The 25,801-nt window shown below is 37.0% G+C and overlaps 2 protein-coding genes and 1 long non-coding RNA gene across 5 annotated transcripts; 2 read left to right on the top strand and 1 right to left on the bottom strand.

Annotated features, from left to right (window-relative positions):
- Nucleotides 1–610: 610 nt before the first annotated feature.
- LOC116308491 (sodium- and chloride-dependent GABA transporter 1) lies at nt 611–12,594 on the top strand. Its single transcript, XM_031718921.2, has 14 exons — nt 611–1,169; nt 3,246–3,380; nt 3,457–3,607; nt 4,397–4,498; nt 4,639–4,771; nt 5,516–5,650; nt 6,191–6,294; nt 7,094–7,218; nt 7,299–7,411; nt 8,067–8,198; nt 8,715–8,814; nt 10,417–10,517; nt 11,074–11,244; nt 11,341–12,594. Exons 1-14 carry the CDS (start codon nt 920–922, stop codon nt 11,422–11,424), a joined length of 1,836 nt encoding a protein of 611 aa, XP_031574781.2. The 5' UTR covers nt 611–919; the 3' UTR covers nt 11,425–12,594.
- Nucleotides 5,665–8,189, bottom strand: LOC148910764 (uncharacterized). Its single transcript, XR_016119985.1, has 2 exons — nt 8,065–8,189; nt 5,665–7,399 (listed from the first exon to the last, which is right to left on the bottom strand). It is a non-coding gene; the product is annotated as an uncharacterized LOC148910764 (long non-coding RNA).
- A 2,278-nt stretch (nt 12,595–14,872) lies between the features above and the next one.
- LOC116308518 (sodium- and chloride-dependent GABA transporter 1) lies at nt 14,873–25,421 on the top strand. 3 transcript variants are annotated; one of them, XM_031718957.2, is made up of 17 exons: nt 14,984–15,224; nt 16,241–16,316; nt 16,608–16,653; nt 17,133–17,267; nt 17,640–17,790; nt 18,169–18,270; nt 19,067–19,199; nt 19,556–19,690; nt 20,108–20,211; nt 20,743–20,867; nt 21,073–21,185; nt 21,598–21,729; nt 22,366–22,465; nt 22,916–23,016; nt 23,245–23,415; nt 23,520–23,614; nt 24,237–25,421. In XM_031718957.2, exons 1-16 carry the CDS (start codon nt 15,124–15,126, stop codon nt 23,607–23,609), a joined length of 1,815 nt encoding a protein of 604 aa, XP_031574817.1. In that variant the 5' UTR covers nt 14,984–15,123; the 3' UTR covers nt 23,610–23,614; nt 24,237–25,421. The 3 variants fall into 3 exon arrangements, with proteins under 3 accessions (XP_031574816.1, XP_031574817.1, XP_031574818.1); XM_031718958.2 differs by lacking the exon at nt 16,241–16,316 and having other exon boundaries at nt 15,090–15,224; XM_031718956.2 differs by lacking the exons at nt 16,241–16,316; nt 16,608–16,653 and having other exon boundaries at nt 14,873–15,224.
- Nucleotides 25,422–25,801: the final 380 nt, after the last annotated feature.

Genomic DNA, 25,801 nt, shown 5'->3' with positions numbered 1-25,801 from the left:
CACGACCCGTAGGCGAGTGCTTCTCACAATAGACCCGTTTCGAATTCCAAATTACCGCTGTGTTCCTTGATTACAGACTCATTTGCACAGGGTTAGCCTTGTATCAGTGTTTAAATATTCACAAATACCAACGGTAAAGTAAAGAATGCACAACTTCAACAATACAAACATTTTGAAACTCGACGGACCTTGACTGGAACACGTGAATGTTCTGCACAAACTCGAGGCTAACCCTGTGCAAATGAGTCTGTAATCAAGAAACACAGCGGTAATTTGGAATTCGAAAAGAAAGGGTCTATTGAGTGCTTACGGCGCTTCCTGGAGTATGTCTTACTACTATATTTTTCGGTATTAAATTTATTTACGCGAAAGGAAAGACTGCATGTCGCATCAGGATCTAGCAGCACTTCGCGCGTGCAGATGGCGCGGTCAGCACTGTGCTTCGTTAATAATAATAAATAATAAATAATTCACTAATAAAGCATAGTTTTTTCTCCTATTTTTTGTATCTTTGACCATGGCAAAATATTTGGGACGTTTGAAATTTGACCCTAGACTTCCAAATTTCACCCCTAAATTGTAGCACAGTTGGCAAATTTTCAAGCAAAATTCAAGTCGAATGACAATGTACACTCGGATTTCAATATTTTTGTTATTTGGATATCTAGAAATGGTCAAATATTTGTGAAATTATTTTTAAAAAAGTCTCGCCATTTTGACATTGAAGTTAGTCCATATGAAGGAATGTGTGGAGTTCAGTGTTCGACCGCGCGGCCATCATGTTTAAATATCTCCATACGGCTCATTGCCAAGGCGGTCTTTGTACGACTGGCACAATTGCAGCTACCCTAGGAGCTAGAAACACTTCCTCGCTCATCCGAGTCGATTGAAGTACAATAGCACGATTGAACCGTTCAACATGGATGATAGTACAAATAAGCTTGATACACCCCAACATGAGCAAAAAGAACAGCTTCTAGACACCACGAAAGCGACAGAACAAGCAGAATCTTTAGAGATGAAAGATCTCTCGATATGTGACACAGAAGTCGTAGCTGTTCGCGAAAAATGGGGGCATAAATTCGACTTCATGTTGTCGTGTGTCGGGTATGCTGTTGGTATTGGCAACGTATGGCGCTTCCCGTATCTGTGTTTCAATAATGGAGGAGGTACGTACGTCGTACTCGTTGATTCCTATGTATTTTCAACTTGATCTTGAAGATATTCATATTCATAGAATTGTCGTGCTGCGGAAGGGTATAGTGATCTTAACCTCGTAGACCATCGTGTCTAAGCTTAACTCTAAAGGAAATTTAAGTGGAAACGCTTGCAGTCTAAATCTTGGTCTTCAAAAATGCATTTCTCTCGAATTCATTACAATTGTCTCTCAATTTTTCTTCCCAAGTTATGCACGGATGAAACTAGAGTGTCGTTTTTCCTCTAGTTTATGCATATGTATACACATGAAAGGAAAAAAAAGTGAAACCACGACAAAGAGCGCCACTAACATCTGCCTATTTCGGATTCACACTAGTTTACACTTCCCGAACTATGTTCCAAAATTCCCAAGTTGGCGACCAACTTCGGAACTTCGGAACTATATTCATTACCTGCGAAGTTGCGAAAAAATTTGGTTTAGTATGTAGAATTCTAACTACCATGTGGTCTCGGGAGGCTTAAACAAAAGAGCTGATTATGCAGCAGTTCTCAACTAATTATTCAGCGTGCTTGCCTCAAATCTTAATTCGACGCTGCAAAAGTACTTACTGATGTAAGTCTGTACTTACATCAGCTTTTATGTGTTAATCAACGGTTTAATCTTTCACCATTCTTGCGATTTCAATCAACTGAAAGTATCGAGATTATCATTGCCTTTCTGGTTGTTGAGATTATTATAATCGTTATTTTCTAAATGCATGGTACAACATGTTTATGGTAAAACTCAGGAAACAATTCACTTTATTCAAACTTATTTTGTTATGAAGCGAGCCAGTGTTTTAAGAACCCCTAACGCGTGTTAGAATTGTTAGCGCTGGCTATGATTCGTTGATCGATGTACAAATAAGTCGTCTGAGGTACAATAGCGGCCCTAGGTAGTAGTATTCATGTCCACCTACTTGCAAGAACGTTGTCATACGTTAAAAAATAGAACATTAGTGATTTACTATAGGAATCGTATTAAAAAACAAAAGAAGATCACTGAAGCTGAACTTTTTCTTTCGTCTTTTAATGTATTCCTTTCTCACTAAAGTACTAGAGTGACCACAGTAAATCCGTGAAACTTTAGTAATACCAAATAGCACAATTTCATGCAAATTCCATTGTTTTCTATTGTTTAATCAGCACTATTTTGGACTATTTAGTAAACAGTGTTTTACGGATTAATTGTTTGCACTCTAATGTTCTAATGTCGTATGACAACGTTTTTGCAAGTAGATGTATATAGCTTTCCTGAGCAATCACTCATGATCATAATCGCTCACTCTATTTATAACAAATAGTCTTCCTCATAGTTTCCCGCGTCATGCGAGAGCGAATTGCGAGAGCTCGATACTTTGAAATCCTTCAAAAGAGCTCTGCAGCGAAAAACATGCAATAGCACCCTTAAATAATTAGTTCTATAAATGAACACGTTTATCTTACATTTTTAGACGTAATTAGGATACACTATTAGCATAGGTAGATAGATAGGTAGGTAGATATTAGTATAAGTAGATAGAGTTAAGGCATTTAACCCGTGAAATAAAAATTATTAGTCAACGTGTAATAGTCAAATAGACACAAAAGAAAACGATGGAATTATGGTCTACTAAAGTGTAATGGTGTAATATCTATTTCACGGGTTTAATGACTTCACCAGCATATATGATTATATATTATTACATATATAAATAGATAGTTTTGTATTCTTTATTTGTATTTATTGCTTAAATTTTAGGACGGCACACCTGAAAAGCAGTGTAACTGAGTCGTTAACCGTGGATAAATAAAGTTCATTCATTCCTTCCTTCCTTCCTTCCTTCCTTCCTTCCTTCATCTTCAAAGGTAGCCGTTCCTGTGCACCCGCGAGTGACGGCGACGACCTTGCAAATGACAGAGATACGGGCCGAATTGTTGTTCAGTCATAGGTGTTAAAAATTCATTTAGAATATCTGTTTATTTCGAATAGCCTTTTCACTAACTTCCCAGAGTTATTTGACCAACCACGGTAACGTACTAGCATATTTGTTTTCCTTTCTTTTCAGCAACCTTTCTCATTCCTTACTTTCTGATGTTGGCCATCAATGGTATTCCATTGTTCTACATGGAGCTTGCTATTGGTCAATATCTCAGTCTTGGTACCGTGGGAGCCTGGACAGCTATCTGCCCCATGTCACGTGGTAGGCCTCAATCTGATTGGATGTTTGCCTGTGCAGATCTTTTCAGTTCTAATGTTAGTGGTTATTTGTTCCACAGGGATTGGTTTCGCTATGATAATGTTATCATTCTTGGTTTCTATCTATTATAACATCATCATTGCTTGGTGTATTTTATTTCTTATCAACTCTTTTCGTGCCGAAATACCCTGGAAAACATGTGATAATGCATGGAATACACCTGTTTGTAGGTAAGTTGGAAAAAGCTTCACTATTGAATTTTCAAAAAAATCTCCTTGAGAAAGGGAAATATACTTTGGAATGAAAGAAAATACTAATGACATTTCCTGGTGGTCGTCTAAAATCTTACTTGTCTTTTCTAACTAGATTAGCTTTTGCTACTTTTAGATGGCTAACGTGTTGCTATAAACGTTTCCACCTAATTCAAACCACATGGGACTAAGTTTAATTGTTCGTAATATTTTGGTTTCACAGTTGAATTCGTAGAGACAAACGCTTCTATTCCCAGAAGGTTTGAATTGGGTGGTAACGTACATAGCAACACGTTAGCCGATTAGGTCTATTCTTTTGCTTTAATTCATTTATCTTAATATCTAATAATAGTATAGTTTGTCATCTCTTTGCGCAAATAAATATTAGTATGACCCTCTCTTAATTACTCCGTCACCCCTCCACTTCTAATAATTGAGTACCCTATAAACAATATATCATCTTATTTGGTTTCGATCCATAAATGTGGATTCCCTGAATAGTCCCTTTCACAGTTCCCTGCATTGAAAGGTAGCGGTACCTTTGTACCGAAGCGAGGCGAGTTTGCAATGATAGAGGCCTTTTTTAACACCTTTGACAATTATTCACTTGTTTCTATCATTGCAAGCTCACCGTTCGTCTCGCTTCCATTCAAAGGCACGGTTACCTTTCAAGATAGCGCAGGGAACTGTGAAGGGGACTTTTACGTATGTTTGTCATAAACTGATAGAAAAGCAACTTATTTTTCTAACTTATTTTTCTTTCACCAGAACTATGAGGCAAAGCAGCAATAGTACAATCAACTGTACTGCTCTTGGACTCGCACAGAATTGTACGCCTGAATGGAAATCGCCTGCAGAGGAATTCTTCAAGTAAGTCTCTCACCGCCGTAACTTCTGCCGTCTTCTTTAAAACTTTGTTTTCAGGTCTCTGTGTGTTAATTTTTTTTTTGTGTGTGTGTGTGTGCGCGTTTTTATAATCCGTAATGCTTATTAGTAAATGTCCTTTATAGTAACAAGATTCTTCGGATCAGTGATGGGCTGGAGCACCTTGGATCCATGGGTTGGGAAGTTACACTCAGTCTTCTCTTGGCTTGGATTTTGGTCTATCTTTGTCTTGTGAAAGGAGTCAAGTCATCGGGAAAGGTTAGGCGTCAAGATTCAACTAAATCTTGCCGTCCGATCATCAGTCGAAAGACTTGGGAACTCTATATATGTAACTCCATGAATCTCGAATTTTATCGAACCCTGAAACTACCTCTGGGCTGATCTAAGTCAGGGCATAGGCTAACTAACAGATAGAACCCCGAAACAACCTCTGGGCTGATCTAAGTCAGGGCATGGCTATACTCACAGATCGAACCCTGAAACAACCTCTGGGCTGATCTAAGTCAGGGCACGGCTAACTCACAGATCGAACCCTGAAACAACCTCAGGGCTGATCTAAGTCAGGGCATGGCTAACTCACAGATAGAACCCTGAAACAACCTCTGGGCTGATCTAAGTCAGGGCACGGCTAACTCACAGATTGAACCCTGAAACAACCTCTCTGGGCTGATCTAAGTCAGGGCATGGCTGATTCACAGATTTAATTTTCATCTACCGTCATACACTTTCCGGATGAAGGAACCCTCGAATCAAGGGAAAGACCTAACGAACTTTATTGACATGTGAGTGCATGAATCAAACCCAAGACCACAGAGGTGAGAGGCGAGTGTACTACCACTACACCACCCACGATTTCCAACTTTGTAGAGAGCTTGACAAATGAAGTAGCCAAATCATCAGAAGAATTTTCATGACGAAAGCCGGCGCTCGATGGAATAAGAATTTAGATGTTTTTCCCCCGTCTTTTTACCATCCTGACTTCTTGCGTTCTGTTTGTTTGAGGTTGTGTACTTCACTGCTGTGTTTCCATACGTAGTCCTCGTCATTTTGTTTTTCCGTGGAGTTACACTGGAAGGAGCTGCAAGCGGGGTTCTGTTCTACACTACCCCTGATTTTCACAAGCTCAAAAACCCAGAGGTAACCATATATAGTTATGCATGAACATCATATCTATATTTAAAAATGCGCCTATACTATACTTACATCCTTTATCGATAAGATTTTTTGATTCTCTCTGCCTTTTTTTGGTTTTGTTTTTGTTTTGTTTTTGTTTTTGTTTTTGTTTAGTCACAAACGACTAATGATCCCCTCAAGGATCTGTATTTGGGCTCTCAACGTTTTATAGTTTGGGTGCAATTTCCCCCAGAATTTTCGTCACGAACGAAAGGATTCCCTCAAGGATCTATTTTTTTTCTTCAGCCTTCACTACATAGCGCGCAATTTTTTTGTCACAGACAAAGGATTTCCTCAAAGATCTATATTATATCTTTTCTCTTCTTGATTAATTTGGGTGCAATCTCATAAGGAATTGATACTTGGTCAAAGGGCAAAAGAATTACGCACAAATGACGCAAACCTCAAGCTATAGGTCTATTGAGAACAGAGGAAGACGTCTGAATGTCTAACATTAATCCAATATATGCATGCATATAACTAGCTATGGCTCTATGTTTTCAGGTTTGGGTTCGCGCCGCTACCCAGATATTCTACTCCCTCGGTATTGGATTTGGTTCGCTTACTACGTTTGGTAGTTACAACAACTTTCATAACAAAGTTGAGAAGTAAGGAACGAGTGCAAAACAATTCTAAGGATCAGGTCAAACGTTGAACTTCACATGAGCCGAACCTAATTGAGACAATGGATAACAAGGCGGTCTTCTTTGATGTTATTGGGCTTGGCTCATGCACACATACACACAGAATTGTTGTCGGGTTCAGAAACATAGAGCATAAAAGCTGAGACCGACATGGCACATGGGAAATGACATTATTATATTATGATTTATTCATTTTCGCCATCCATGCAGTCGGTTTAGAATGCCAAACGCGTATTAAAAACAGTGGATGATGCCACGGGTCGCCGGTCACAGCATGCATCTAATTAACGTACTTCCCATGTGCCATTTCGGTCTCAGCTTCTATGTTCTGTTTCTGAACCCGACAACAATTCTTCAATTGAGTGTATACCATGCACTTTGTAGTTCTCAGTACTATGTGTGGAATAATACAATAGGATACTTGCATTATGACGTCATTTACTACCACTACAACACTCTCTTGAAAACTTTCTTTTGTTTAATTGATTAGCACCAATTGTCTTACTATTCTCATGAAGGAATACAATTTTTATTAAGAAAGAAAATTCCCCAAGCACTTTGACAATGGTAGTAAAATGACGCCATCATTCAAATGACCTATTTTCCAGGCAAAGTCAGGTTACATTGTCCCAAAACGTTTTCAAGGACACGTGTCTATTGAATGTCATGGAAACGCCTTGATTGACGTCGGTAAAAATCTTCTTCGTGGAAGAAAAATTATTGATTAATTAATTAAATTAAAGCTTGATTTTTCGTTCAACAGAGATGCTATAATAGTGTGTCTAATCAACTGTGGCACAAGTTTCTTTGCTGGATTTGTCATCTTCAGTGTCATGGGTTTCATGGCGTTCACACTGGGAACATCCATAGATAAAGTAGTTGATAGCGGTGAGTAACGTGTCGTTCAACATGTCAATATATCTTTGTACACCATATGTAAAGTAATTTTTTCCCTTGGTATTTTTCAGGACCGGGACTTGCTTTCGTAGCGTATCCTGAAGCCATATCTCAGATGCCTGTGTCAACCTTATGGGCAATCTTGTTCTTCTTCATGTTGATCACTCTTGGTCTTGACAGCCAGGTATAACAGTGATCAAAAGCATGTAAAAAAGGATTGAAAGATTATACTTATTTATTGATCTCACAATAGTCCCCTTCACAGTTCCCTGCGCTATCTTGAAAGGTAGCCGTGCCTTTGCATCGAAGCGAGACGAACGGTGAGCTTGCAATGATAGAGACATGTGAATAATTGCCAGTCCAAGGTGTTAAAAAAGGTCTCTATCATTGCAAGCTCACCGTTCGTCTCGCTTCGATGCAAAGGCACGGCTACCTTTCAAGATGGCGCAGGGAACTATGAAGGGGACTATTGTGGTAGTATTCATCAGGTGTAGACTTAGTTAAAATGTCCATCATTATTATCATCACACAACCATGTCATTTCCACTATCACCATCGTCATTATCATCACCACCATCATCACCATCGTCATCGTCACCAACATCATCACCATCACCACCACCATCGTCATCATCATCACCAACACCACCGTCACCGTCACTATGCGCCATCATCATCATAATTACACCACCACCACCACCACCATCGTCATCATCATCACCACCACCATCTGCATCATCATCACCAACACCACCGTCACCGTCACTATGCACCATCATCATCATAATCACACCACCACCACCATCTTCGCGATACTTATGATTTATTACTACATACAGTTTGGTATGGTTGAATGTGTGATCACAGGACTCTCAGATGAATATCCCAAGTATCTCCGAAAATACAAATGGCTTCTTCTTATCTTCATATGTGCTGTGATGTTTCTTCTTGCTCTACCGTTGTGTACAGAGGTAATTGATAAAACTACATCTAGATTAATTAAACTTGATCCACGGAGCCTGATTCCTGTTACTGATTAGAGGCCTACGATTAGTGCTAGCCTTCCACAGAGCTAGAGCTAGAGTGAGAGACAGCCCGTCAATATCGCACACCCCCCTTTTAGAAATAAAACTACTATAACTGGACTTACGTATGACTATAACCATGAGAAAATGAACTAAGAGAAGGAATCTCTGGTATTCATGCTTGTAACCATCATAGGCACTGTTTGATGCTATTTTTAGAATCCTATTTGCCATTGTTTGTTTTTCTGCACTCGCATACGCTACGTTTTTTTTGAAAAACGCATGAAAACATGAAAAAACGGCATAGAGTGCCTGCATGCAGTACGCGCGTGCAGAAAAATAAATGGTAAATAAGTGATTCTAAAAATAGCATCAACGATTCCTTTTCTTAGCTTAGTTCATTTTCTCTTGCTAACATATTATATATATTATATATATATCTTCTATATTATATATCTTCAGGGTGGCATGTACGTGTTCAACCTTATGGATTACCAATCGGGAGGAGTATCTCTTTTGGTCGTCGGATTTTGTGAAACTGTAGTCGTTGGATGGATTGTCGGTAATGACAGCAGCAGTGGTTTTCATAGCAGGGGTGCTCTGACTCTTTTGAGGAAGTGATGGAAAATCAGTTATTTATTCATATCTTTGACAGTTTACTATGACTCTTTCCCAAATTTGGCTCGTAGTAGTAATTCTTCAAGGCAAGCAATTACCGCATATCTGTTACCATGGAAACCAGGTCACGTGACCACAAGACCGCCATCTTGGATTTTTTTAAAAAATCGTTTGTAATCGTGTTGAAACTACTTCAAAAGTCCTGAAAATTCATATTTCTTTTGATATTTACAATACCTATATGGATCTAATTGGATATCTTGGAAATTATATTAAGTTTAATTTTTAGAATATTTTTAAGTTTTTGGAAAAAATAGAAAATATTCTAAAAATTAAACTTAAAATAATTTCCAAGATATCCAATTAGATCCATATAGGCATTGTAAATATGAATAGTAATCTGCATTTTCATGACTTTTAAAGATGTTTCGGTACGTTTACAAACGGCTTGTTTAAAAATCCAAGATGGCGGCCTTGTGGTCACGTGACTTAGTTTCCATGGTAACCAAGGCTCTAAGGTTCCTTCTTTTCACAAAAGACATTAACTTGCCAAGTTTGGGGAAGATTCGTAGAAAACTGGCTATGATATAGCTAATCAGTTTTTCATCTGAGAGCCATGCCTTAATGATGCTGAGTGGATCAAGGTTCATAGGGCGCCCGTAAGGCCCACAGCCCCCATCCTATATCTATATGCTTGTACAATTTTTCCAATGCGTGGTACTCAAACAGTACTAAAACAGCATATTTGAGAATGCATCACCTAGATCTATCCCTGCATATGAATGAATTTCATTTTATTAAAGTCACATAAATGCATATTGCACGTCATGACACTGGTCACAAATTAGCCATTCCGAGCCTTGAGGGGGGAGGGGGGGGGGAGGGAGGAAAATGGCTGGTTTGAATAATGTATTCTAGTCCGTCAGCCGACCTTTGGTCTTAACAGAAATCAAATAAATCAAGAAGTTATTTAAAAAGAAATGTATAACGCGATGTTTAGTGTTTGACGTCACAGACTCTCATAAACATTCGTAAAAATATAACACTTCCAATAGCGCAGCGCATCCGTGATGTCATAAAAACGAAGACAAAGGCGAAATTCGGACAAACAAACTTACAAGTTTACTTTCAGCAGATAATTTTCACAGCCGATCGCAGTTGATCTTAGTTTACATGAGTTATTATTGTAACTTTAAGTAAAAATAATAAAATCGGTTCGTATAATCCTCGTAGCGGTTAAACAGAAAGCGATGTTTGTCCGAATCTTCAAGCTATTTTTAGAATCTGTGCGCTGCGCTATTGGAATATAAAGAAAAATCTTTAACCAGTGATTGATAGACCCTTAAAGATGATTCCAGTGCAGTTTCATCCGAATTAAATCTCATATACGATTTTCGTACTAGTTTCGCTTTAAGGAACTAACAAAAGAGTTGTTATGAGCCTCGTATGCAGGAACAAATGTTTAAAAAAAATTTTGGATCATCGATGTATGTAATATTGAATTCTCATCGTGATTTAACTGATTAAGCGTTCTTATTTAAATAAGGTACTGATTTTCTTGGTGACATGGTCGAAACTATGACAGGAAGGAGGCCAAGAAAATTTTTCGTTCTGTGTTGGAAATACATCTCGCCAATCTTTACCCTCGTAAGTATTCAAGATTTATGATTGAGGGAAGCTTTAATAAGAAAATGGTTAATAAGAAAATGGTTAATGAGAAAAGTCACTATTTGGAATCATTAATTCCCCCTATCCCCCCTCCCTCTCCCTCCCTCCACACTCCTCCCCCTCCCCCCCTTCCCCTCGGATTCTTCTCTGACAGCAAACAGGACGTCCAACACTGACAATTAGGGGGCTGGTTATTTTTCATCGACTGTCGACTGTCGACGAAATGGTTTTTAGACAACTGGGGGATCATCTATGTATTGACATGTATTGACATGTATCCAGGGGTAGATCGTACAGTAGCAGCCACTTATAAGGGCCATCACATAAAAAAGATAGTATTTCATGTGGGGGTGAGTTAATCTTCATAACAAGAATTCCCCCCTCCCCCACCCCCGTAAGCGATGAACCGGTCCCTGAAAGCGCGCGCATAATAATGAAAATCACCAAACAGTTTTACTGATTTTTGCTCTTTAATTCGCACTCCCCCCCCCCCCCCTCCCCCCAAATTTAAACGTTCTGTCTTATTTCTATAAAGGGACTTATCATTGCGCAACTTACCATGTGGAGCGGAGTTAGTTACAACAAGAAGCCGTACCCAGACTGGGCTGAGTTCATTGGTTGGTTACTCGCTTTCGCTTCAATGACTTTTATCCCGGTCTTCGCAGTTCTGCAGTTCTACTATGCCGAAGGCGCTACTTTCACTGAGGTTAGGTCTTTTTGTTAATAATATTTGACATATTTATATTTTACATATTTTACTAGGTTTTCTATTGAAACTGATCTATTTTTTTGTTTTACACAGAAATTTCGCAATGGTATTAAGCCTGACTCCAATGCCTTTAAGAAGGTCGAATTACGAAACTGCGAAAGCCAACGGCTAAAGTAATGTTTGACAAACCAGTTGTTTTATTGTGCTAACGCTAGGCTTTAATACATCTTTATAACCAGCTAACTGATCTGCGAAAAGAAGTTAGCCAATCAAAATCAAGAAAATTTTCAAATATGTGGTGTCCTTTTTCTCTCTTGAAATTAAAACAAAACAAAAAAAAAAAAAAACCACAAAAAAAAAACCGTTGCTAATAATCGCTTGATAACAGTGACAATAATTTTATGAATGGCGGGCTTGTTTTTATTTTTTGCTACTATAAATTATATAAAAAAGATAATTTATGTTAAATTATGCAAAGGTAAAGTTTCTTAATTTTAATAATTGTATCATCACTTTATAATATAAGCATGCGCAACTATTGTAATATTTTCAAATTCTCTTTCCTGTCCAAAGTAAAGATTATAATATAATTTGGATCGTTTCCATTCGCATTCTTTCGAGGGAAAACTTATGACTTATGGAATCAGTCTAGTATAGTTTGGGATGATATAATTAATCTGCAATAGGACTACGTGTCTATCCAATTCGGAAATAACTGAATTCAAAAAATTCCTCTGACTGACCTATCGGCCTCTTCCAATTTTATCAATCCTCGGAATTTTTTTCATCCAATTATTACAGCATGTAGTCTACCTATACTTATCGACCTAAAAAAGACCTCTTACCGTGTCGTCAGCACACCCGGGCATGATGATTCGTGCATCAACCATCAAATGGGAAATTTATTTCGGACGGCACTTACATCAGAGGGTGCCAATGGGGGTCCTCAATTGTCAGTTAACTAATAATTTTTCGGCCGAATGTCAGTTAACTGCGCTGGACATAATATTAACCAAAATAATGAAATATCAGTTAACTGTTGTTTATCCGGCCCATTGGCCCTCTTAACATAGGTCTTGACTTTGCTTAAAGATTGTGCATGAGAAGACACGTTCATTTTTTTAAATAAATGAGCCCTAAAACGTTTATGAAAAACAGTCGCAAGCCGATTCAGCCATTCGACATGACGCTACTTCGGTATCCAGTATACCGTACGTTTATATAATGACCGAGAAATATAAAAATAAACTCACTTTGTACTTGAAGTTAGAGTGCATACCATATGTACGTGAAAACTTTGTAAGAAATGGCACAGATTTGCCACTTTAATAAATTCACTAGACCTCAGTAGTAATTTGTACAATTTTGTTAGCAAACTTTTTCACGAATAATGTTATTCGATCTGCATGCTTGGAGGCGACGCAATGATAGTTCTGTCTAACATGCGCAATAAATAAAACTGTGACTTCATAATCTTTTTCAATAATGCGGTAGAACTGACTTGTGCCACGTTTGCGCAATGCCGTTGCACACGCGTATTTTCATGTGTGAATAACTAGTTTGACCCCACATCATCAGTCAATCACGCACACCAACTGTTTGTTAAGTGGTCGGTCTGGCCGACCAACATCATAATATTGGAAGCTAATTCGACCCCCCCCCCCCCCCCCCCCTCTTCCACCTGATATGAGGGTATATGGTTAATAGAATATTAGATTTTCCCAATTATAACATTTTTATGAAAAGGACAGGAAAGTGCAATGGGGAATTTGGCGCAGCTTGGCGGTATATACGTTTGGTGTTAACTGGTTCTAGTCGATCACTTTGAACGATAACAATATATATCCTAGCAGCACCGATCAGTTCTGTATGTATAACATTTTGTATACGTGTACAGCAAACGAATATTCTCTTGATGTACAGTTATTTCGAACATTGCTTTTGGTAAAGGTTTTGTTGCACGTAGCATGTTGCATATCAAGGCCCAACTTCACTATGAGCGATGTCAATGCCATCATTATCCCGATTGACAATATCGTTACAGAAAATTTGACTCAAAGTTAATTAGTCCTTGTAGCGATGGAATGCCGGATACTTCCCCTTCCACCCTTCCCCCTGATAATCACTGGCACCCCTTTTGAATTTGTTATGGCGTCAATGGGCCACGAGGAGATGATTTTTCATTGGAATGAAAGAAAAAAAAACCAAATAAATAAATAAATAAAAATAAAAAAACGTAAAAAAATAATTATTATTAATACATTTTTAGAGCGATGGTACTTAATCCGTGAAATAGAAAATAGTTATTAACTAATAGTCGCAATAATTTAGTGGATATTACTCAAGTGAATCAATCTATATATGAATACGCAGGAGACATCAAATACACAAGAAACATGTTAGTCATTTGTTCATCAATACTTTGACTATCAATGACTACATTTTTCTTGTGTATTTGATGTCTCCTGTGTATTCATATATAGATTGATTCACTTGATCGAGTAATATCGAATAATTGTTTTAGGCACTAAATTGCGACTATTAGTTAATAACTATTTTGTTTCTATTTCACGGATTAAGTACCATCGCTCTAATACTGAGGAAAAATGAAAATTTTCTTATGGCGTCAATGGGCCACCATAAGATAACGAAACTCTGTACCAATTTTGGTGCTTTTTTCCGGATTGTAACGATCTTTGCATTTAGCATCCTCAATATATCGAAAGGTCAAAACGACATAAAAATTCACTAAAATTTGTCTACGTTTTCCGGTGTATTTTCTTTTGCGCTGACATAATTTACATATGAACATATCAAGCTTAGTGGCAATATACGAGAAAAACTTCGCCAACCTTTTTTGAAATACCTGTATGCAAGAGGCCATAAAGGACAGAGTGACTCTCTCGATATTCCCGAAAAGTTATTTTCAGATTGAGCGTACTCCTTAGGAATACTAGGCGTACGATTTTTTTCGAATAGCACATTTCCATGTGGACGGAACCCCTACTGTAATGACTTGTCACCGGTTAAAAATGTATCTGCTACCGGGTACCCGTGTACGTACGTAAACGAAGCCTCTATGTTTCTTTATTTTTATTTTCTATTCTATTCCTGACATCTTTTTATCATTATCATTATTTATTATTATTATTGATGCTGAAGTTGTCTTGAGAGTAATCTTGATAAGTCAAAGAAAATAAAATAGACATAAAAATCTTTAATACAATATTTGAGTGACTTCACTTACAATCGAAGAATTGTATGAATGGGAAACGATACGGAAAATTCGTAGTCGTAGTTTTTGCTAACGTAGCCGTAACTACGCGTTGTGGTTGGATAAATAAGTGAAAGCTATTTCAACGTTACAACCAGTCAAGTCGTATGAGCACGACCATAGGTTATTTTCCGCCATTATCCAAAAACCCCGATCTACAGTAGTTTTACTCAAAAATACGTCAGTCCCATAATTCATGTTATATCCAATGTGATTGGCTAAAGTTTTTTAGGTGGGAGGTACCGGTAATTTATCATCCAATCAGAGACACGCTTCTAATGTATCTATGTGAACCAGTTTGACATGTTTGACAAGGTCTGACAGTTGCATAAAAAGAACGGTCTAGCGTCCGAAGGTTAGATTTGAAGGCTTCACAACGTAGGAGGTTTGTGTTCTGGAATAAAAGATATTGTACGTACATTAAACACAATGGAAGCCAAAACTCAAAAAGATGTACAACCAGTACTTTTAGTCAAAGTGACTCCAAGTACGACTCCTCTTTTTGACGAAGTAGAGATGTCAGCCAAAACTAAATCGGGAAAAGACGTTGAAGCGGGTCAAACCCAAAGCACCCCAAGCGTTTCGGTCGAAAGTCGTGAAAAATGGCAATCCAAATCAGACTTTTTGCTCTCTTGCATTGGATATGCAGTTGGTTTGGGAAATATCTGGCGATTTCCATACCTGTGTTACTCGAATGGAGGAGGTAGGCTCGTTAGTTTTCTTTGAGATTTTTCACTAGCCGCCTACATAAAGCTCAGTAATAGAGAGAATTTCCGGCCGCATGGGGAGTGACCGACTTTCTTCTAACCAGAAATTCCTGTTCTTTTATTTAAGTCTAGATCATACCGTCCTAGACCTTTTCTTATAAACCATCTAAAGTCTGGATATGGGACACTCGTTTGACATGTGAAATCGAACCACATGTAAAACATAAAATCTTAATTAAATATTTACTGGATACTAGTCGAGATTGTAGCCTTGCATTAACAATCTATTCTATAACTCTTGGGGGGGAAATGTGGTTAATGGGAAAAAATATAAAGCTTGTTGTTAAATACTTTTAAAAAGTGTAAAGAAATAATTTAAGTATAAATAATGCTGGTTACTGTATTAAAATGTATTGTCTCGGATTGAAATCTCTCGCGATTCTTCGCTTCTAAAAAGGAATTAGGCTTCGGGCAATCGAACCACATCATAAGACGAACTAAAGGTCTTTGTGGAACCAAATATGCCTGTACAACCAAACTACAGGAAGTCTAGTTATAGGAATGACTGTCAACTTGTCGAAGACAAATCAAACCCACATGGAAAACAGACCCCACATGAACTTAGTGGGTGATCTATATCCATCATTTCACTCGAAGAAAAGGCTTTTTTGGACAAAAATTTAGACCAATAGGAGACAACTTATGTTTTAATGCTTTATCCTAGTTATTGATTAAGTTAAACCAGAAAAGTATTTTTAATTTTAATTCTTTTACCTCTATTTATATGAAGACGGATTTTTTAATTGACTTAGAAGCAGCATTTTCCCGCCAAAATTAACATGCAGCGGACGTGAATTTCTTCGTTGTTCAGTAGCATCCAATTTTGTAAGCAAACAAACGTACGAGTAGTTGTCAGAGTTTATCTTTGAGTACGTGCAGTATTGGATATTTGAAGAATGCAGGTTATGATATTGCGGTCATCTTTCTGACATGTAGAATGACTGTTCTGCAGATATTGGACAACCACTGAGAACGTATCAAAGGTTATCGTCTCTTCTGTTTCTAATGGGCGTTTGGGAGCTTGCAAAGTAAGAAAATCACGCACGTATAACTTTTAAGGGTCAATTATGAATTTGGAGCATCAAAAAGAACGAGCTAAGCTTATGTTTATGTTCATTTGACTTGCAAAATCTTAAGATTTCATTATTTACTTTAAGTATCTATCGATTTGCATACTGATATTTAAACAGTTGTACCAATAATGTAAACACCTTAGAGATTTGTTAGCATAAAATAAGTCACGAATCAGTTATGTAGTATAGTCAATTTTACCGTGTAGGATTGAACATGTTGGTCACTTAAATCATGTTAAACTTCAGGTCTGCCTGTTCTACATTTATAAAGGCAAAGCTAAGGTCAAGATATGTAAATACAATTTTTACAGTTTTGTTACTATAGATATTTCAGCAAATGTGCCGTTACTCATGTACTACCACTAAAGATGTGACTGCTTTCTCATGGGAGGCTAGAGAATTAGTAGGGAAGGAGGGTGCTTTTGTTACAAGAAAGTTAAGGAAGGGGGTTCAAAATAACTTTGCTTTGAGGGTAGGGGTCCAAAGGTAAAATGATGCAATGCTCAAAGATACAAAATAAATACTCCAACCATGAACGCTCAAGTTTATTTTATTTTCATTTTCATTTGACATGTGAATATCCTTAGTATTTCTTCTTCCTTTTTCATAATTTCATCTTCTTGAATAGCTTTTATAGACTTTCAATACATGTAACTTGAATTCTGTTGAAGTTGTCGATTAGTAAACTGATTGGTTGACAAACTCAAGTGTTCATTGGTTAGAATAGAAAGACAGTAACTCATAATTTTTCTTTATTTCTTATTACCTTAGCAACATTTCTCATTCCTTACTTTCTGATGTTGGCCATCAATGGTGTTCCATTGTTCTACATGGAGCTTGCCATTGGTCAATATCTCAGTCTTGGACCAATTGGTGTATGGACTGCTATCTGCCCCATGTCAAGAGGTTAGTGTATGCATGTTTTTAATCCAGTCGCAACACTTTAGTAGCATGGTTATAATCAAAAAAAGATATTGATTTTGCTCCAGTATGAATCTGGGGTGCTTACCATTTAATGCCAATCCATCCAGTTGGAAACTACATTGTAATTTGTTAAATTAATGGTAAGAAAAGAGTGGGGAATTTGACTTCACAAAAAGTGGATTACCATTATGAAAAGACTAAGTTTTCAGGAACTTTCCAATCACAATGACCCATACCATTAATTTCTTTTTCAAACCAGAATTCTGTTTTTCCTGGTAAATGGTAAGCACTCCTGATGTATCGTTTTCAACCTATAGAGAAACTGCTTTTTATTATTGTTTCCTTTGTTCTTAGGTATTGGGTATGCAATGGTTATGATTTCATTTCTTGTGAGTATTTACTACAATGTAATCATTGCATGGTGCTTGTTGTTCTTGTACAATTCTTTCCGTGCTGAAGTACCTTGGAAAAATTGTGGGAATCCTTGGAATACAGATCTGTGCAGGTTGGTTATGTAATGATCTGAGAAAGGCATATGCAGCTGTTTTGATTATCCAATAATGACAGAGAAACACTTACGCAGGGAGAGAGGTGAAATGGGTGGCACATGCCCCCCTTAAAATTTGCTCTTGGCACCAAAATTTAATTCATTCATGCAGGATGCCTGTGGTTTTGACAAAAAAAATTCGTAAATTGTACATTGTCCCCCACCCCCCCCCCCACCCATAATCAAGACCCCTACACCCCTGCAGAGAAATTGCAAGAGAACAAATGACACTCCTCTACTGTCTTTTAAAAGAAAAGTTGAAATTTTGATGGAGTTTGTGTGGATTTGTATCATTTAGATAAGTGGATTATAATATGGGGCATTTTTTCCTTTTAGAGCTAAACAACGATATGGAAACGTATCAACCAACTGCACGGCTCTGGGATTGGCACCTAACTGCACACCAATCTTCAAATCACCTCCAGAGGAATTTTTCAAGTGAGTCTGTTTAAAATTTAATTAGGTTAATTAGTATATTATGTAATAGGACTCCATGCTGTCCAATTGATAAAAAAATGGAGGAAAATTCTGAGGACTGATAAAATTGGATGAGGCTGTAGGCTGAGTCCAATTTGGCAGTCAGAGGAATTTTTCAAGTCTAATTATTTCTTGTTTAAGGAGCATGAAATCCCATTATCTATTAATTATATAGCTGCCTAATTAATCCCATATCAACAAGACCTGTCCAATTAAGAAAATAATTGGACAGTTACCTATATGGGATTAATGTGAACCTCCTCCAATTTTGTCAGTCCTCGGAATTTTCCTCGTCCAATTATTTCTTAATTGGACAGCATGGAGTCCTATTACATGTACTAATTGGGTAAACTGATGAATTAATTATTTACTTGATTAATTAACTAATTGAGGGTAAAGTAAAAATACTCATCTTATTCAGATTTGGCAGCACAGACGTTATAACTACTTGTTGTGTGAGATTGGCTTCCTTCGTGTGTTCTTTAGCTTGTCCTTCATATTTATCAAACCCTGAAATGAATCCCCTGAAACAACATCTTGTTGATTAAAGTCAGGAAATGGCTGAATCACCGATCAAACCTTGAAACAACCTCTGGGTTGATCTAAGTCCTAGGGCATGGCTAACTCACAGATTGAACCCTAAACCAATCTCGGGAATGGCCTTTTTACACACTGGATATCCATCACTAATATTTTATGTAGTAACACTCGTCAGATGTAGCATTATACTAATCTGTGTATCTGTATGATTTTTCAGCAATAAAATTCTTCATATCAATGAGAGTATCAATGATCTTGGTGAGATCCGCTGGGATTTGGTTGTTTGTCTGATCATAGCATGGCTTATGGTGTATTTTTGTTTAGTGAAAGGAGTCAAGTCTTCAGGAAAAGTAAGCCACAAAATTTATGCATTACTGAAAGTTATTTGTAACATGATAATGGACGGCACCACAGGTGACCCGATTCTACCTTAAGTCGAATGTGTTCCAGAAATTGATACTCATCCCCCTCACACAGGGTTTTTTTAAAGACCCCCATCCCCTGAAATTCTAATTTTCTTCCATACAAATTCTAATTTTGTTCTTTCTCTGACCCCACCCCTCAGAAATTCCAAATTCCTCTGGGGGGAGGGGGAGAGGCATGGATAATTTCTGGAACTACAAGATTAGCATTTTGCACCTAGTTATTGAAAGTTTAATGTGGTATATATCATTACATATCATACTGTATATTTCGTTTTCTTCAGGTGGTCTACTTCACTGCAACATTCCCTTACATCATTCTTGTTATTCTGTTCTTCCGTGGTGTTACTCTTGAAGGGGCTATTGATGGCGTCTTGTTTTACATCAAGCCTGATTTGAAGAAACTTGCCAATCCAGAGGTATATACAATATATATATTAGAGTATTATCACTAATGCTACTATTAATAATAATAATAATAATAATAGAAGAAAAACTATTTATGAGGAGCTTAGTCATCAGCAAAATTTATATATGCAAATCGACTGAGAGCTGTTTGAATGGGCCTTCAGTCAATTGCCTTATTTCACTATGGCGTCACATCAAAATAATCTATTGTTTAAACACAAAGGATCATGGTCGTCGGAGGGGGTCAAATCAATGTCAAAACCAAATCAACCCACGAAGAGAAGTAGAATAAGGCCTAAGCTCTTCATGTATAGCACTAAATCATTAATATATTGTTTGAAGTCCTTACATTGTGTCTGGCCATGGGGTGTTAAACATATTAACTTCCTCAAATAGCAGAGATCATCAACAATAACTTTTTTTCTTAGGTGTGGGTTCGTGCAGCCACCCAAATCTTTTACTCTCTTGGTATTGGTTTTGGATCTCTTGTCACATTCGGCAGCTACAACAAATTCCATAACAACTGTCAAAGGTGAGAGCAAAGATGAATAGTGACATTTTTGAGTTCCTAAATTACTGCTGTGTTCCTTGATTACAGACTCATTTACACAGGGTTAGCCTCCTATTGGTGTCTAAATATTCACAAATACCAACGGTAAAGTAAAGAATACACAACTTTAACAATACAAACACTTTGAAATTCCACAGACTTTCACAGTAATATGTGAATATTCTAGCCAACATTGAGGGTAACCCTGTACTGGAACAGAGAACTCAAAACTGGATCATTGTTAGTATTTTTGATTGCTTTTCAGGTGCTTCTCATGTATGCTAGGGTCATATAAAAATCAGTAGATCACAGCATCCATTTTTTTCTCTTTGTGCATCGTCTATCAAAACCTCTTGCAATTAATATATTTTTTTAATGCACCTTTTCTTTTTTTACTACCTTTGATATTTTGGCCCTAACAAATATATGCCATCAGAAGCTTTCAGTACTATCCATTTTCATTAAATGTGTGACTTCTGTTTTGGGTGACTTTTGGGTGTTTTATTCTTGCAGTGATGCATTACTGGTTACTCTAATCAACTGTGGCACAAGTTTCTTTGCTGGTTTTGTTATCTTCAGTGTCATGGGTTTCATGGCGTTCACACTGGGAACAACTGTTGATCAAGTGGTTGCAAGTGGTAAGAAAATATTTCAAATACACCTCTTTACCTTTGGCGTACCTTTTCTATTGATTGGTGGCAATTTTCGTGCCAAAAAGGGTTTGCACCCCCCTACAACTGTGGTGCTCTTGCTACGTCACTGTGCACCTACTTACAGAAGTCTGTTTAATTTTTCAAATGTTTGTAACTATATCCTTATTATGCCTTATCATTCAACCCCTAGGTCCTGGCCTAACCTTCGTTGCATACCCAGAAGCCATTGCACAGATGCCAGTGTCGACCTTATGGGCAATCATGTTCTTCTTTATGCTATTGACTCTTGGTCTTGACAGCCAGGTAAATTATGCAGCTAAAGTTTATGCTATTAGCATTCCATTGCGTGCGGTCTCTTCACTTTTGGTAACTTGTTGTTTGTATACAAAGTTCAAAAAGTCACAAACAATATTGTAATAAGAAGAGATAACTAGCTAAAAACTAGTGTGCGCTGCGTCAGTGTTTCTAATGAAACAGTAATGATAAAAAGGTAAATTATACACTATGAAAAGATGAAAAAACTTACTGTTGTTTCGGACTCTAGTCCTTTTGTCGAAGTAAAAGAGCTAAAAAAATTGTTGTTCATTTTTGAAAAAGTTTACTCAGAGATTAACATCTTTTTCCTCGATAATTTTCTGGTTGTGGATTGTTAACTATTATTGTCTTGTTTTCCGATGATTCACTCTGGTTTCTTGATTCTTTTACTTCAAACTAGTTTGCTATGGTTGAATGTGTGGTCACAGGACTATCAGATGAATATCCTAAGTACCTGCAGAAATATAAGTGGTTGGCTCTCTTGGTAGCATGCTTAGTTATGCTTTTTCTTGCCATTCCTATGTGTGCAGAGGTAAGAATGAAAAAGATTAGGATCAAGAAAATCAAGGGTGGTGTTCCTTAATTATTACACTCACCTCTGGGGTCATCATGTGTGAATAGATCTGCTTGAGCTCTGATATGTTTTGAGGGTTTTTCTCCATGCAGCTTCTATGGTTTTTTTCCTTCCACAAAAACCAGCACACTAAATTCCAATTTGATTAGTGAGTTAGCTGTGCCTTAATACCTTGATTTTGATTACAGCCATTCTCAATCACCCGCTCCCCTCTAGCTATCGTTTCTGTCAATGAAGCTTTTGGTGGTGACATTCTGTAGGCACGTGCCCTCATAGCATTGTGTTTTCCGACATTGTTATGGAAACGCCTTGTGAGTGACATCCACCAAAACCTTCTTCATCAGGACAGAAGCAATCAGTAGAGGGCGCATTTGATTGAGAATGGGTGTAATAGCCCAGAGGTTGATTCAGGGTTGGATCTCTCTGAGTTATTAATTTTTAGTTTCTAGCCTAATGCCATAACTTAGTGTAGCAGTAAAATTTGAAGACTCCTCCACTTGTAACTTCTTATTTAAGTCTCCTAGTGTGGATAGATAAATCTACCCTATGTACTATATTAATGAAACTACATGTTAATGCTTTTCTGTACACCAGGGTGGCATGTATGTGTTCAACCTGTTTGACTACCAGTCAGGAGGCATCTCTCTTCTTTTCGTTGGATTCTGTGAAGTGGCATTCATTGGTTGGGGAGTTGGTAAGTTAAAAAGATAAAATAATGCTAGGGAATAGGAGAAAAAATGCAGATAAACATTTGGTTGTGTCCTCTCCCTCCCTTCCTCCCCCGCTTCCTCCCCCGCTTCCTCCCTTCCTTCCCTCCTTCCTTCCTCCATCCTTCCTTCCTCCTTCCTTCCTTCCTTCCTTCCTTCCTTCCTTCCTTCCTTCCTTCCTTCCTTCCTTCCTTCCTTCCCTCCTTCCCTCCCTATCTGTCAATCATTTAGCCAGCCAGCCATCCAGTCAGTTGGTCAGCCAGCGAGCCAGCCATTCATTCGGTCAGACCATTAGTCAGTCAGTCAGTCAGTCAGCCCATCAGTCCATCAGTTGGTCAGTAAGTCGTCCATTAAATTAGCCAGCCAATCAGTCAGTGGGTAGGCCAGTAACTAATTCACTTATTCATTTTGTTTTTGTTTTTGTTTTTGTTTTATAGGTACTGAAAGATTAAGCATGATCATTGAAAACATGATTGGTAAAAAGCCAAACTATTACTTCATCATTTGCTGGAAGTTTCTTTCTCCTGTCGTTTGCCTGGTGAGATCATCATTTATTGAATAATATAGTATGTTTTTGTACCTTGTACAACTTTGTATATGATCTTTTTTTCAACATTTTCGAGCTGATCATAATATAATAAGTTTTTGTACTTTGTACAACTTTGTATATGATCCTTTTTTTTCAACATTTTTCATCTGACTATAATATAGTATGTTTTTGTACTTTGTACAACTTTGTAAATGATCTTTTTTTACCATTTTTCAGCTGATTATTATTGCACAAATTGTCATGTGGTCTGGAATCAGCTACAACAAACAACCTTACCCCCAGTGGGCTGAGTGTGTTGGTTGGCTTCTTGCTTTTCTTTCTATGGCCTTTATTCCTGTTATTGCTATAATGCAGTTATACAAAGCCAAGGGAGCCACTTTCACAGAGGTAATCAGAATTGAAACATGCTTTACTGCACGTACGGGAAACCTTGTATTGTGAACTTTAAAGACTAGTATTGCAACTTGTTTTTTGTTTTGTTTGCTGCGTAGAAATGGAGAAATGCTCTTTCTCCTGACCCTACTGTGTTTCGTGGAGTAGAAGAAAAACAAGGTGTTCATTGTGACAATGAAAAATTGTAAATAAGGTAAGAAATATGATTTTTAATGTTATTAAAACTTCATAATATATAGAGGCTTTGCCCCATCACGTGATGGAAGCCATGACAGGAGTCAACAATAGCATCGTTCTCTCCTGGGAAAGTAAAATTCTTTCTCATGTAAATCACATTAGACCAGATTCAATATTATTCCTGCCTCCTGTTATGGCTGCCATCACGTTATGGTGTATTAAAGCCTCTATAAGGGAATGCAATAGATATATCCTTGGACTGTTTTCATATGAGTGAGAAACACATATGGTACTAAATTTCAGCAAGTACACGATGCAATATGCTGTAACATTGAAATGGCTTCACTTAAAAATAGTTATCATATAACTGTACAGCCGATGCCATAACATTAAAATGGCTTCCCATGATAATGTTAACTGACTTCTCTACATGGTGTGTGAGATGCTGTTACATTGAAATGGCTTCCCATTGTCTTCCCGGTAAATTACCCAATCACAACGAGTTACAGTTACCATGTAGTTACGGTTACAGTATGACTACGAATTCACTTTATGGTTTCACACTCATATAAATGCCGCTCTATAATTTTTTATGATGGTTTCATTTAGGATAACCGAATTTTTTATTCATTTTTCAGAGCTTTAAAAGCCATGTAAAGTAAACTCACAGATGCTACGACGTTTTGAGAGACCACAGCCAACCAAAGCTGAGTGACAAAGTATATTCATTATTTTAGAACAGCTAAATAATGAATGATTATATTTATTATTTCATTCTAATTATAATGTATTTGTTCTATTTTTTCTAGAAAAGAATTAAGACTTTTAATTTATGGCAACTAATTATTCTAGAAAGCCATTTTACCGTTGCAAATTATCGTATTAATGTTTCAATAATGGAAAGCCATTTATATGTTCTTGGAAACCATTTTGCTTAACTTATGTTAACGTTTATCATAATAAAATTAATCTTACAATAACAGAAAGCCATCTATATGTTCTTAAACTATTTCAGTTTGCGGTTGCACTCCGACTGTCATTTCCAATATTTTTTAAGTTGAATTTTGCTAGTTTTGAAGTCTGCCAAAACTAACGTATTTTTGTACTAACGCATTTTGTTTCAATTTTTTAACTATTTAATCTTTTGAGGAAATTATTTTTGTGAAGCAAGCTTGTGCGCAATCTAATTCTGCCCTAGGAAATGATTACTTATGCAATCTCTAAAAAAAATAGCTGACCTAAAAAAGAGTCTAAAAGTGTGAAAATCAGTCTGTGGTCTTAAAAATAGGTGTGCATCGATTGCGAAAAACTAGCACATTAAGAGAAATATACCCTTTTTTCGTAGTTCTGTATGCTTTTTGGTCAAACATCGGCGCAAATTTTACCATTCTCTGATTATTTTTCAGTTTTTAGCTTTATAGATCTCAAAAACAAATTAGAATATCTCCGGTTGAAAATGAAAGTTATAGGCAGTCTTTTTGGCTGTTATGGCTTAATCACATGTCAGTTCATGTTCAGGTTTTTGAAAAGACAAAAAAATCACAGATCAAAGAAAATGTAAGTGAATTTTTGAATCAATTTCAATCCATAACTGAAACATCCAACATGTAAAGGAAGTTAGTACTCATGTAATTACCAAATGACGTGCGTGTTTATAGTATATATAAATATATACAATTTTATTTAAAAATCTGATATGTGAAATATATAATATAATTTATGATTTTATTAGGAAAAAAATATTTAGAGTTAATTAAAAACTATTATTTTTTATGATAATTTGAAGATATTGTTATTATTAAAATGGATTGGATCCTGGACAATTGTCTTGATATTTTTTTCTTGTCACTCAGATTATTGATAACAACTTTATTAGATAACTCTCAGAGGGATTCTGAGGTTGTGTGAAAGCCTGGGCTGATTTGACATTGTAGTGCGTTGTGGGGCTGTCATGAGGATGAAATGTCGCCATCTTGAAAGAATGGCCCTCAAAACAGTCCACAATGCAATGTAATGCCAGCTTGACCCAGTCTTTCCTCAACCTCGGAAAGGCTAATGACTTGGAAGTATGGGCCATAAATGAGTGATTTTAGCGAAAATATCATTTTGAAATGATTGCACGATTGGATTATTGATTATTGATTATTGATTATGACATCCTGAAACCCTAATCCAAACCCTAACCCTAACCCAAATCCAAAAA

This window comes from Actinia tenebrosa, unplaced genomic scaffold (genome assembly GCF_029948245.1).
Source record: "Actinia tenebrosa isolate PJP-AT-01 unplaced genomic scaffold, QUT_ActTen_1.0 PGA_scaffold16__25_contigs__length_10494907, whole genome shotgun sequence".
Classification (NCBI taxonomy): Eukaryota; Metazoa; Cnidaria; class Anthozoa; order Actiniaria; family Actiniidae; genus Actinia; species Actinia tenebrosa.
This window is presented reverse-complemented; position numbering and strand designations above follow the sequence as displayed.

Coding starts and splice junctions, on each gene's coding strand:
- LOC116308491 (XM_031718921.2), top strand. CDS start 920: ATGGATGATAGTACAAATAAGCTTGATACACCCCAACATGAGCAAAAA. Junction 5,651..6,190: donor ACAAGCTCAAAAACCCAGAG/GTAACCATATAT, acceptor CTATGTTTTCAG/GTTTGGGTTCGCGCCGCTAC. Junction 6,295..7,093: donor TTTCATAACAAAGTTGAGAA/GTAAGGAACGAG, acceptor TTCGTTCAACAG/AGATGCTATAATAGTGTGTC.
- LOC116308518 (XM_031718956.2), top strand. CDS start 14,951: ATGGAAGCCAAAACTCAAAAAGATGTACAACCAGTACTTTTAGTCAAA. Junction 19,691..20,107: donor AGAAACTTGCCAATCCAGAG/GTATATACAATA, acceptor TTTTTTTCTTAG/GTGTGGGTTCGTGCAGCCAC. Junction 23,416..23,519: donor AGGGAGCCACTTTCACAGAG/GTAATCAGAATT, acceptor TTTGCTGCGTAG/AAATGGAGAAATGCTCTTTC.